General features: G+C 57.8%; 1 protein-coding gene across 4 annotated transcripts in view; it reads right to left on the reverse strand.

Annotated features, from left to right (window-relative positions):
• Positions 1-1,487: 1,487 nt before the first annotated feature.
• The window catches only part of AP3D1 (adaptor related protein complex 3 subunit delta 1), a 44,588-nt gene continuing 34,030 nt past the window's right edge, over positions 1,488-12,045 (reverse strand). Inside the window, exons 18-32 of one of the 4 annotated variants that reach the window (XM_082650254.1) lie at positions 11,780-11,851; positions 11,069-11,144; positions 10,537-10,736; positions 10,119-10,192; positions 9,790-9,967; positions 9,406-9,462; positions 8,787-8,846; positions 8,461-8,607; positions 8,193-8,240; positions 7,697-7,886; positions 7,402-7,490; positions 7,235-7,320; positions 6,592-6,713; positions 6,406-6,485; positions 1,488-2,636 (exon numbers count right to left, since the gene is read on the reverse strand). In XM_082650254.1, the coding sequence (XP_082506380.1) occupies positions 2,541-2,636; positions 6,406-6,485; positions 6,592-6,713; positions 7,235-7,320; positions 7,402-7,490; positions 7,697-7,886; positions 8,193-8,240; positions 8,461-8,607; positions 8,787-8,846; positions 9,406-9,462; positions 9,790-9,967; positions 10,119-10,192; positions 10,537-10,736; positions 11,069-11,144; positions 11,780-11,851 (1,575 nt within the window). In that variant the 3' untranslated portion in view covers positions 1,488-2,540. Of the gene's footprint in view, positions 2,637-6,405; positions 6,486-6,591; positions 6,714-7,234; positions 7,321-7,401; positions 7,491-7,696; positions 7,887-8,192; positions 8,241-8,460; positions 8,608-8,786; positions 8,886-9,405; positions 9,463-9,789; positions 9,968-10,118; positions 10,193-10,536; positions 10,737-11,068; positions 11,145-11,779; positions 11,852-12,045 lie in introns of all 4 variants that reach the window. The other 3 variants (XM_082650253.1, XM_082650252.1, XM_082650255.1) reach the window with 3 other exon arrangements.

Here is a 12,045-nt window from a genome sequence, read left to right on the forward strand (position 1 = left end):
GCATTTCAGCCGAGGCACAGGAACTGCTGTGCCCACCACTTGGCTTCTTAGTTTCGAGAAAACACCCAACATGGGTCATGAGGGGACAGACCCAAACTGTGACCCAGGGCTCAACATCCATCCAGCAGACGGGAGGTGCCTCTGTGCCTGTGGATGCCATGGTGAGCCCAGCAGTTGTCTGGCTCCTGGGCTGGCCCTTCCCAGCCTGGTCAGCCGACGATCCCTTCCCCCAGCTAAGGGGTCCCCTGCCTGGCGTGGCGCCTTCCTTCCAAGGGCTCACTGACAGAACACTGGCCTCTGCCTGCCCAGGAATGTTGAGATCAGGGGAACGGTGAGCGGGAAACTCCAAAGGGATGCTCCAACGCCCCGGGACCTGTGCGGGGTCCACGAGCTGGAGCAGGGCAGGCCAGGCCAATGACCACCCGGGGGCCACCTGAGGCCTCTCTCCCCACCCGCTGCCGGAGGGGGCTTCCGTGCGGGGCTCCGCACCTGCCCACGTTTTGGATTCAGGTTGGAGTTGATTTGGGCTCTGCTGACAGTCCTCTGTACACATGGCATCAGTGAAGCCATATGAAACCTTGAGAATTAAAACAGCAGCAGGGGATTTCCCTGGTGGCACAGCGGTTAAGAATCCGCCTGCCAATGCAGGGGACACGGGTTCGAGTCCTGGTCCGGGAAGATCCCACATGCCACGGAGCAACTAAGCCCATGCGCCACAACTACTGAGCCTGCGCTCTAGAGCCCGCAAACCACAACTACTGAGCCTGCGTGCCACAACTACTGAAGCCCACGCGCCTAGAGCCTGTGCTCCACAACGAGAAGCCACTGCAATGAGAAGCCTGCGCACCGCAACTAGAAAAAACCTGCACCCAGCAACAAAGACCCAACACAGCCAAAAATAAAATATAAAATTAAAAAAAAGAAAAAACAAAACGAAACAAAAAAAACCGCACAACAGCAACACGGCCTTCCTTCCAGCATCTGTTCCTGCTGATTCCTGGGGCCCTGGGGTCTGTACACGTGTGTCTGGACTCCTAACCCTGCCCTTTTCTCACTAGGCACTTCGAAGATTAGAAATGAGGGTGTGTGTGCGCGTGCATGTACAAGCGTTTACCTAACTTAAACTTTATTTTAGTAATGTTTCTGCTCACCCTGCACACCACTTACGAATGGGGTTCCCTAGTAAAAGGAGGGAGATCGGGGGACGCCTCAGAATCCCGTGTGGGAGGGTGTCAGGTGGCTCCTCATTACCACCAGAGCCCAGGGGCCTGGATGACGTGAGGACCATGTCCCCTCCCGAGGGGCCGAGGGGTGCATGGCAGGAGGGCAAGGGCTCCCCCCGCACACTGCAACCTCCATGAGGGTGCCCTGCAGCCCCCCTCGGACCACGAGCATTTCAGGGGCTGTGTGCTGACCCACACAGTGGGTCAGAATCCCCTGGCTGGGGGGCATACACTGTCATGGGCCAGAGACCCAACAGGTGAACGTCTGTTTTGCAAGTTTATTGGATCATCTTGACACAGAATCATTACAGCAGCGTGATATGTCTCTCCTTTATACGGGAACGTCGATAGCAAATAAATTCTTATGTAACACATCATACATTTCGAGATTCTAGAATCACTGCACAGGATTCTGTAATAGGTTACTCTACATGCTAAAGTGACAGTTTTCATCAAAAGGAAAAGTTAAAACGTCATCGAGGACTGTCATTTCTGAGGAAAGTTCCGTCTCACGGGGGTGGGCTGGGGTCCCCCCTCCCTGCCCCTGAGGTGCATTTCAGGGGCCCAGCCGCCCCTGGACACACGTGCTTCGCCATCAGGGCTGCGGAGCCCAGGACTAGGCCCTTCCGCACGTGCAGGCACAGACCTGCAGAGAGTCCAGTGATGAGCAGAGGGGCCAGAGTCGCAGCTCTCCACCACTCACCCCAACACCTGACTGGGCACGGAAGCCAGTGAGGTCCGGGATCCCCGCTGGGCACCCCCCGCTCAGCGGACACACGAACACGGTGGTGGGATGAACGGGATGTGATGGACGAGAGCCTGCACGACCCTCTCCCACCATGTGTCCTGTGGGGAGGACGTGACCCTTGGCGTCAGGGATGAACAGGAATGTCGCCTGAGTAGCTAGCCTGTTCTTCACCCCCCAGCTGCCAGTGGGCAGGGCATCTGGGGACTCATGGGACTTGGATGGCTTGACAGAAGCGGGACGCGCCACCCCGTCTGGTCCCCACCAGGAACCGGCCTGGATGGCGGTCACCCCCACCCTCGGGCAGCTCCTGTGGCCACGTGCACAGTCCGCTCCGGCTACAGAAGTCCCTGCTGGCCTGGGGAGTGGAAGGGGGCTTCTCGCCAGAGAGAGCAGTGAGGGCAAAGTAAAAAAGATGACAGGATAAATCAACGCAACATAAACCTCAGTGTCTACACAGTGGATGACGGTGGACTGGGTTATCTCCCGGCTGCACCCAGTCCTTGCGACAGAGGAGAAACCCGGCACTTGGCCGCCCTCCCCGCGGGCCCTCCCCATGGCGGGCGGCAAGCTCAGCATTTGGCCAGCGTTTCCTTCATCTCCTCCAGCACGTTGCTCAGCAGCGTTGAATCGCTGCACTTCCCATCCACCGACACCGACTTCTCACCCTGAAACGGGGAAATAACGGCCAGTGCCTTGAGACGCCACCCTGCGACTCCCAAGTACCTCCAACTTTTACAAATGCTCTCCTATGCCCGGGTGCTTTCACAATCAAAAGGAGGGGCTCCAGGCAAGAAGGAGCAGGTGCACCGCGCCCTGCTGTCTCCCAGGGGCCCAGGATGGACGCTCTGGCAGAGCGCAGCAGAGGCAGCAATGCCAGCCCTGCAGAGGACACACAGCCCCACCCGGCCCGGCCCCACGGGCACGCAGGAGGCAGCTGTGCAGAGAGGAAGGCTGTGAAAACCGGAGGGCGTGGGACCAGACATCCTGCAGCTGGAACCTATGTGTCAACGCTCTCCACAGGGTGTAAGGAAGGCCCAGGGTCTCCTCCTATTCGAAGTGTCCAGGATATAGTCCAAAATCACTTGGCACCGCAAGACCGGGGAAATCTCAGCTCACGTGGAAAAGACAATCAACAAACGCCCACCGAGAAGATGTGGATGTTGGAATCACCTAACAGGCTTTGAAGTAGCTACTAGGAGAACCTCCCATCACCAACCACATACACTCCTGAAGCACACAAGAAAACACAACATCTCAGCAAAGGAATGGAAGAGTCAAGATCAACCCAGTGGAACTTCTAGACCTGAATACAACAGCCAAGATGAAAAGCTCACTGGATGGGCTCAACAACAGAATGGACATGACAGAAGAGTCAATGACCCAGACAAGAGATTAATGGAAATAATCCAAGCTGAACAGAGAGCAGAAAGGAGTCGGAGGTGGAGTAGGGTGGGGAGAGTAACAAAAGGTCTGAGATTCACATCACAGGGGTCCCGGAAGGAGGGGACAAAGAATGCAGTGCTGAAGAGGTATTTAAATCATAGCTGAAAACTTCCAAGTTGTGCAAAAGACATAAACGCACAGATTCAGCAAGTTCGGCAGACTCCACACAGTTAACATAAACCCAAGGAAGTCAATGCCCGGACACATCACAAACTGCTGAAAACTGAAGACAAAGAAAAACCTAAAATAGCCAGAGGAAAACGATGGATTCCCCAGTAAAAGTAAAATGTTCCTTGTCAGAAACCACAGACACCAAAAGGAAATGGCCTAGGGCCTTCCCTGGTGGTCCAGTGGCTAAGACTCTGTGCTCCCGATGCAGGGGGCCCGGGTTCGATCCCTGGTCAGGGAACTAGATCCCGCATGCCGCAACCAAAGATCCCTCATGCTGCAACTAAAAAGATCCTGCATGCTGCAACTAAGACCTGGCGCAGCCAAATAAGTAAATATTTCCTTTTTTTTTTTTTTAAAGAAAGGGGGAAATGGCCTATTTTTGAGGTACTGAGTGAAAAGACCAACAAAGCCAGAATTTCATACCCAGCAAAAATAGCCTTGAGGAATACTGAAATAAAGAATAATCAGATGAAGGAAAACTAAGAGAATACACATCCAATAGACCTGATCTAAAAAGTTGTTCTTCAGACAGAGGAAAATGAGCCAGAAGGGTGGAACGTGAGGAATGAAAGCGACAGAAATGGTAGACACGTGGGCGAGCACAAGAGGCTATCTCACCCCCTCCCACCCCCACCTACACCCCGAGTTCTCTGAAATCTGTAAAGCTGTAACGTGGCGTAAGGCGTCTTCAATGTCTGCAAAGGCAAAACCTAAGACAACTGCCCATGAGAAGGGAGGGTCAAGGGACCGAGAGGGTGTGAGCTTTTTACATTCCGCCTGAGTTCCAAGTAGACTGTGCACACCAAGTGTGTAATGTAATCCCTCGAGCCCCCCAAGCAGATACACGGAGACCATCAACAACACAGCCAACATATAAACATGGGATACTGTAATGCTCACATACGCCACAGAAAGTGGGAATAGGAAGAGGAACGAAAAACACAGGGAAAAAACAAAATGTGGGACAAACCCAAATGAATCAGTAATACTTTAAGCACAAATGGTCTAAACATGACAAGTGAAAGACAAAGATTGACAGGATGAATAAGGACACGTGACCCGAACTCTACGGCATGCACAAGGAATTCTTATCCAAACAGGATAAAGGCAGGTTCATAGCAAAAGACATACCACGTAAGCACCCATCAAATGAGAGCAGGAGTGCCTGTACTGATACCAGACAAGGTAGCCTTCAGAGAAAAGAACACAGCCCAGGACAGAGAGGAGCACACCCACTGATGAGAGGGTCCCTTGCCAAGATCCCACAATTCTAACGGTCCACACAGCCAACAACAGGGCTCCCACACATGGAGTAAAGCCTGACAAACTGGGGGAGCAGACCAACTGACCACCACTGGCCTCATGCTCCTTGCTCACTCATCAAGGCCCAGAAGAAAATCTGCAATCTGCAAGGATCCAGAAGAAAAGGAAAACGCCATCAACCAGCAGGATCTAGGTGACAGGTATAACATGCTTCCAGGCACCTATGGAATATCCACCCAGAATGACCACATCCTGGGCCAGAGCGCAAGCCTCAGCACATTTCAAAGGCCTGAAAAGTCAAACTAGAAATCAGTAACCAAAAAGCAACAGGAAACTTTCTAAATGCTTGGAAATTAACATACTTTTAAGTAATCCAAGGGTCAGAGAGGAAGGAGTGATAGAAAGTATTTTGAACTGTATAGAAATTAAAATGAATCATAAAAATGTGTGCAGTTCATCCAAAACAGTACTTAGAGAAAATTTTATAACACTAAAAACTTTATTAGAAGAGACAGGTCTCGGACTTCCCTGGTGGTGCAGTTCCCAATGCAGGGGGCCCGGGTTCGATCCCCAGTTGGGGAACTAGATCCCGCATGCCGCAACTAAAGATTTACATGCCACAACGAAGAAGTCCGCGTGTGGCAACTAAAGACCTGGCTCGAGTCAAAAATAAGTAAGTAAATAAACGAACAAACAAACAAATATTTAAAAAAAAAAGAAGAAGAGACAGGTTTTGGTCTAAGTTTTCACCTTAAGAAACCACAAATGAGCAAAATAAACCCAAGGCAGGCAGAAGTAAGGACATATGCAGCAGAACTCAATACAATTTACTGTTTAAAGAAACATTAACTTTTTTTTGGCCGCACCACGCCAGGGATCAAACCCGGGCCCCCGGCAGTGGAAGCACGGAGTCCTAACCACTGCACTGCCAAGGAAGTCCCTAACTTTTAAAAAGATTGGTTATCAAATTGATCTTTCAAAAGATCAACAAAATGGATAAGTAAGACTTCTGGCCAGGACAGAGAGGGAATAGGGCCAGGATAACCAAGACACCAAGAAAAATGAGAGAAGACACCAATCACCAACATCAGGAATGAAAAATAATCACCACTGAGCCCTCAGACACTAAAAGGACATGGAGAGAACTGGATGACTTGACACACCATCAGCTCCGTAACTTGGATGAAACAGACCTATTCTTTGAAAACTACGAACTACCAAAAATCACCCAATAAGAAACAGAGAAAGCAATAAGTCTTACAACTATCAAAAAAAGAAACTGAACTCGTAGATAAAAACTTTTCAAAAAAGAACCCCCCCCCCCGAAAAAGAAACCCCCAAACGATTTCCTTGGCAAATTCTACATAACGTGCAAGAAGGAATACTGACTACACGCAATCTCTTCCGGGAAATGCGAGAGGAGGGAATGCACTAGTGCCCTGATGCCAAGGCCAGATGGACAAAAGGAAAGGCCGACACTCCTCACAAACACAGGCTCAAGGAGGCACAGCGGCGAGGGGTGGACAGGCCTGGCTGGGGCCCTCCCATGGGGCTCACCTTCTTCACCAGGAGGCAGACGTGGTGGCCCTGGATGGAACGGCTGTACATGGAGGCGCAGGAGTCCACCCGCTCCACGACTGCAACAGAGGGCCTGGGGGTGAGGCTGGGCCAGCCCCTGGCGGCAGGGGACAGTCACAGGTACGGGAAGAGGGCCGAGCCATCTGTTGGCACGTCCAGTCTTACCGGAAAAATGGTGGTGAAAACAGATCTTTGCCAAAAGGTTCTGGAAGGACATACTAATGCCATCAACCTTGACTGAGCTCATGCTCAGGTCCCCGGACTCCAACAACTTGGCAAACGCGTCACTGTGGGAAGGACACAGAATGGGGGGGAACAACAGGGGGCTCCCCTGCAGCAGGGCAGGCAGAGACCCCAGCCCAGGGGGTGGGGCGCGTCCTTTATGGGTAGGAAGTCAAGAGCTGAACTGTGTCCCTAGGACACGACTGCACTTGGAGACAGGGCCCTAATCTAACGTGACCAGGGTCCCTGTGGGAACAGGAAATGAGGATACAGACGTGCAGGGATGGGCGAGCATGTGAGGACACGGGGAGACGGCCACGGAGAGGGGCCTCAAGAGGGCTAGCCCTGCCTACACTCTGGGCTCGGACGTCCAGCGTTAGGGCCGCCAGGCCTGTGCTGAGAGTCAGGCGCCCGAGCTGGCTGGCCCGGCAGACGTGCTGGGCGTTCTGCGCCAACCACAAGCCGGTCACCCAACACTCCGTGCACATCCTCGTCTTGGGTCAGAGGACGCTGCCAATGTGACCGCATGGAGAGCTTCCCATGGCACAGAAGTGGGGAGCCAGGGGTGGGCGGGAGGGTGGCGCACCTGTAGCATGGCGTGGTGACCAAGTACGAGGTGCAGGTGAAGTGTAGCTTGAAGTCCAGCTTCTCATGGGTGGAACCTTCGTCATTCTGCAGGAGCAGGGGCGCAGGGTGGGTGGGGGCGGGGCACGCAGCTGACCCTCAGGGTGCACCCCCTCCCCCACCAGGTACCTTGGCGATGAAAGACAGGGTCCCTTTGAGCTTCTGCGCCGTGACGATGCTCTGAATGGTGAACACAAACTGGGCTTCGTTGGAGATGCCTGGAGAGGGCAAGAAACGTACCTGAGAAGCAGCACGGGGCACGGCCTGGGGTGGCAGATGGGGGTGCAGCCACCTGGTCAGGTGGCAGGGATGCAAGCCTGGCCTGGGTCTGTCCTCAGTGCTGCCTGCCTTGGTCAGGGAAGCCAGGCTCAGCCCTGAGGGGGCACCAGATGACAGGATCCGGGGGCTCCTGGGTGCCACTCACCAGGGGGCAGCTGGAAAGGCACGGGGACACCGTCGTGGACCGAGGAGCCCTCTGGCCGGGCCAGTCGGGCGTTGAGTGAGTCCAGCACGTTGAGCTCCATGTTCTTGAGGAAGCTGCTGCTCTGGTTCTCCAGGACCATGGACACCGTGACCTGGCTGTCCTTCTGCAGGCTGCCCTGCACGTCGTACGTCTGCAGAGCAAGGCCCGGGGTCGGCGGGGCAGGGGAGCCCACCAGGGACCCCCGTGGGCCTAGACGAGGGCCTGGGAGAGTGTGGGCACCACCCGCTCTCCCAGCGCATGAACGTGCAAACAAGGGAATGTCCTGAGCCCTCGCACAAGCACCCGAGTTCCAGCTCTGTCCGCGACTGTCAGCTGTTCCCGACCCACAGTGAGCAGGCCTCGCCGGCCACCCGGCTCCGCTGCACGCCCTGCACATCCAGAAACAAGAGCCCTGAGCCCGCCCAGCCCCACCACCCGTAATCCCCACGTGGCTCACCATTTTGATGTAAGAATTTTCAGCCAGGAGAGAGTAGCTAGACATGGGCTGGAACAAAAGAGAAACGTTTCAGCTTTAGGCGGTGAGGACCTGGGGCTGACGTTGGGAGCTGCCAGGTGCCACCGGCAGGAAACACTAGGGACCCCCGCGGGTCCCGGACAACATGAGTCTACACCCCGGGGCTCCTGACACTGGCAGGGCCGGGAGGACCGCAGGGAGGGTGCAACGCCCACAGCCCGCTCCCAACGTGCTCGGGAAGCACCCTCACCGGGAGGGGCTCCTCACGGAGCGCGCCGTTCTGCACGGGCTCGGCGTCCCCTTCCCTCGGAGGCGCCCTCTTCTTGGGTCTCTTCTTGTCTTTGGAGCGCTCCCCCTTGTCCTTCTTGTGTTTCTTCTTCTTCTGCTCGGAAGGCTTCTGAGACAGAAAAGGGCTCAGGTCAAGCCCATGCTCCTGTGCGAGTCACAGCCCATGGAGCCGTGTGGAAGCAGAACCCCGTAAGCACAGCGACAGGAGGCCCCAGTGGCCCACTCGGTGGGACCCGGTGGCGGGCTAGCACCTCCCCCAGCCCGGCTCCTGCACAGCGCGCCCCACACCTTCTCAAGGTCCTGCTCCGCGTCCTCGCCGGCGTCCTGCTCCTCTCCCCTGGGCTCCTCCTTAGGGGCAGTGACCGCAGCGTTCACGCCAGGCTCCTCCTGCAGGAAGCCGGGTGGCAGCTGGCGCCCAGGATGGGGTGGCCTGTGCCCTCAGCCCTGACCTGCCCTGGTCCAGGACACCTCGCAGTGACGAACCTCCCTCCACACGCCAGGCGTGTTGTCAGCACGCAGACAGACATGTGGCCCCCAGTAAGTGCCGGTGGCCAGCAGAGGGAAAAGGAGGCCCGGCCTGTGGCTGGCTGGCACTGACTGGGGTCACGGCTGGAGACCCCAGAGCCACCAGGCCCCAGCCACTAACACAAAGCGGTCGCTCAGGAGCGCTGCCTGGCTCTGGGGGCCCGGGCCCTGCGCCGAGGGCCAGCCACGCAGCCACTGCCTGGGCAAGACCTTGGGCACAGAACCGAGCCGGCCCAGACCGGGCTTCTGCCTGAGGGTCCCCCACCTCCTCCACCGCCAGGGCAGGGCACCGAGGTGGCACCCTGACGTCTCCAAGGCCAAAAAGCACAGGTGTCCACCGAGGGACACTCGGGGCCAGCACGGGTCACTAGCAGGCTCTTACCGGGGCCGGGGTGGCAGCAGGCGGCGTGGTGGACAGCCAGAAGTCTAAGTCCACACCCTGAAACCACAGGAACACGTGCCTTTGGCCAGAGCAGCAGCCCCGAGAGGGCACAGTGGCTCCGCCAGGCACAAGCCACTGCGGCCCCGCAGGACCCGAATGTGCAGGGAGCTGGGGGCATGTCCAGCGCTACCACCACAGAAACGAGCGCCCGCCAGGACCACGTGGCCAGGCGGAATAACGCTGCTCTGCGGCAAGGCCCACGAGCCATGCGTGACGGTTATGTAGGAGCCCCCCTCCACACGTGTGACACACACGTAATGGAAGAGGGACGGCTGGCGACCCGGGCCCGCCCCGCCCAATGTGACATGCTGCCCGGCCTCTCACCTTCTCCGCCTCTTTCTTCTTCTTCTTCTCTCGCTCTTTCTCCTTCTGCTTCTTCTCCTTCCTCTTAGGCTTCTTGCTCTTCTTTTCCACGACAGTGACGTCCTGTCTCTCCGGGGACTTGGAAGTCTCAGTATCTCTGTGTTTCTGGATGGGCAGCTTCTCACTGTCGGCTAGGGGCCTGGGGGTGGTCACAGGAGGCGTGGCCCGTGACAAGGCCGCTCCCCCTCTGTGCAATGAACAGAGAACAGAGAGAGGAACCAGGCCTTGGGGAGCCCAGGCCGCGTCCAGCCCCACGGGGCAGCTGCCCAGGTCTCAGTCCCAGCACTCACTTGTCCAAGTCGATGTCCAGGGCCCTGTAGGGGTCGTTGGGGTCTTTGTCGTCCTCGTCGCTGGGCAGGGCGTTCTGAGGGGGGAGAGAAGCCCTGCGTCCATCCAGATCAACCCATCCAGCCCCTGACCCCGCCAAGCCTTTACGGGTCCACAGGGCCCCCATCTCCCTTCTCAGAAACGGGCCACCAGGTCCACACCCACGAGGGAGTCTGATCTGGGGCCTGGCGCTCAGCGCGGGCAGCAAACTCAACACAGGTAATGGGGCAGGAGTGCAGGGGCCGCCTGCTCCCAGTACACAGGGCACAGCTGGCTGAGGCTGCCCCGTGCCATGGAGGCAGCAGCAATGGGCAGGCCCACGCCAGGGTGGAGCCCACCTCGGGGAAGGGCGCCCACCCGACATGCAAGCCCGCGGCTGACCTCGGGCATCTCCTCGGTGACGATGTCCACACGCTGGGCGGGGGTGATGTCCTCGTCACTCTCCGTGTGCAGTGAGGTGTGGCGCCGGGCACCCCGCCTCTCCCGCTCCCTCTTCTTCCTCTTTCTCTTGTCCTTCTCCAGCCTCTGCCGGTGCCGCCGTTCTTCCTCCAGCTTCACGTACTGGTCTGACATAGGCATCCCTGCCGACAGGCGCACATGCGGCACTCAGCCCAGAGCCGTGGACACGTCCCACCCGGCCAGCACCCTGCTGCCACCTGGTTCACCCACAGCCCCGAGACCCATGCCTGGGGGAAGGGGATGCTGGGCAATGCCCTCTGGCTACCGAGATGCAGATGGGGGCCCCTGGGCGGCGAGGGGTGTGGGGCTGAACCTGGGGGCCGTGGCGTGCACCCGTGCCTGCTGGGACGAGGATGCAGCACGGGGTGCAGGGCAGGGCTGGAGCGCAGGCCCGAGGCGGTGCCTGCACCTGGCCTGAGGTCCCCGTCACCCGTGCCACTGGGCACACACTTGCCTGGCACCTTCAAGGGCACCGAGAGGTCAATCTGCACCACGGGAATGTGGTCCACACCTGGCGCGTCCTGGTATCGCTGGAGAGGAGACACTGAGGCCCCGTCAATGGGCAGGGCGGCGGGCCCAGCGTGATGCGCGGACGCCCCAGAGCAAGGGGTCACAAAGACGGGGGTGGGGTGCCAGTGGGGACGAGTACAGGATGGGGCGCAAGACCTCCATTTTTTGCACCTGAATCTTTTTTTTTTCCAAGTCGGAATAACAGTGCAGGCTTGGAACCATGGTGACATAGTGCTTCCCGCCCCCAGGACGGCTGGAATCAGCAAGCCCGACACACAGGTGCCAGCGGGGGACAGTCTGCAGCCCCTCAGAGGGGTGACCCAGAAATCCCAGGATCAAGGAAACCACGCAGCACCCGCCCCGTGGAGCCACATGTCCCCAGGGGAGCCCAACACGGATGACGGGTCTGCAGTGTGGAGGGTACAGATGAAGGAGGTGGCTCCAGGCAGGACCCCAGGTCCCCTTGCGCCCCCTCCCCTCCCACCAAGGCAAAGGAGCCTGACCTCGCCCATGCAGGACTCACTCCCCAGCTGTTGGTGTCGGGAGCCCCTCACGGTCCTGCCCGTGGACTTGCTGACAGCCCCGCACAGGCCGTGGACAGAGAGCGGATGGGCCCCGTGGGAGCGTGTCTCAAGGACGAGCCGGCCGGCCTCACCTTTTGGGGGGACGGGGAACTCTTGATGTAGAATGGGTTGTTGGCCTGCTCCTGCTTCCGGGCCTCGCGGCGCTGAGGGAACAGGATGCAGCGCACACGTCAGCGGGTACACGGAGCCCTCACCCTCGCATGCTCCCAAGGTGGGGGCCTCCTCCACGCGCCAGACCCAAGGGGGCCGGGACCCCTCGCCACTTTCACTGTTGGCCTTTGACCACCAGGAGACAGAGGCCGGCGGTGGGAAAGAGCAGGTGGGAGACAGGCAGGCG

This window comes from Grampus griseus, assembly GCF_964374135.1.
Source record: "Grampus griseus genome assembly, chromosome: 3".
Classification (NCBI taxonomy): Eukaryota; Metazoa; Chordata; class Mammalia; order Artiodactyla; family Delphinidae; genus Grampus; species Grampus griseus.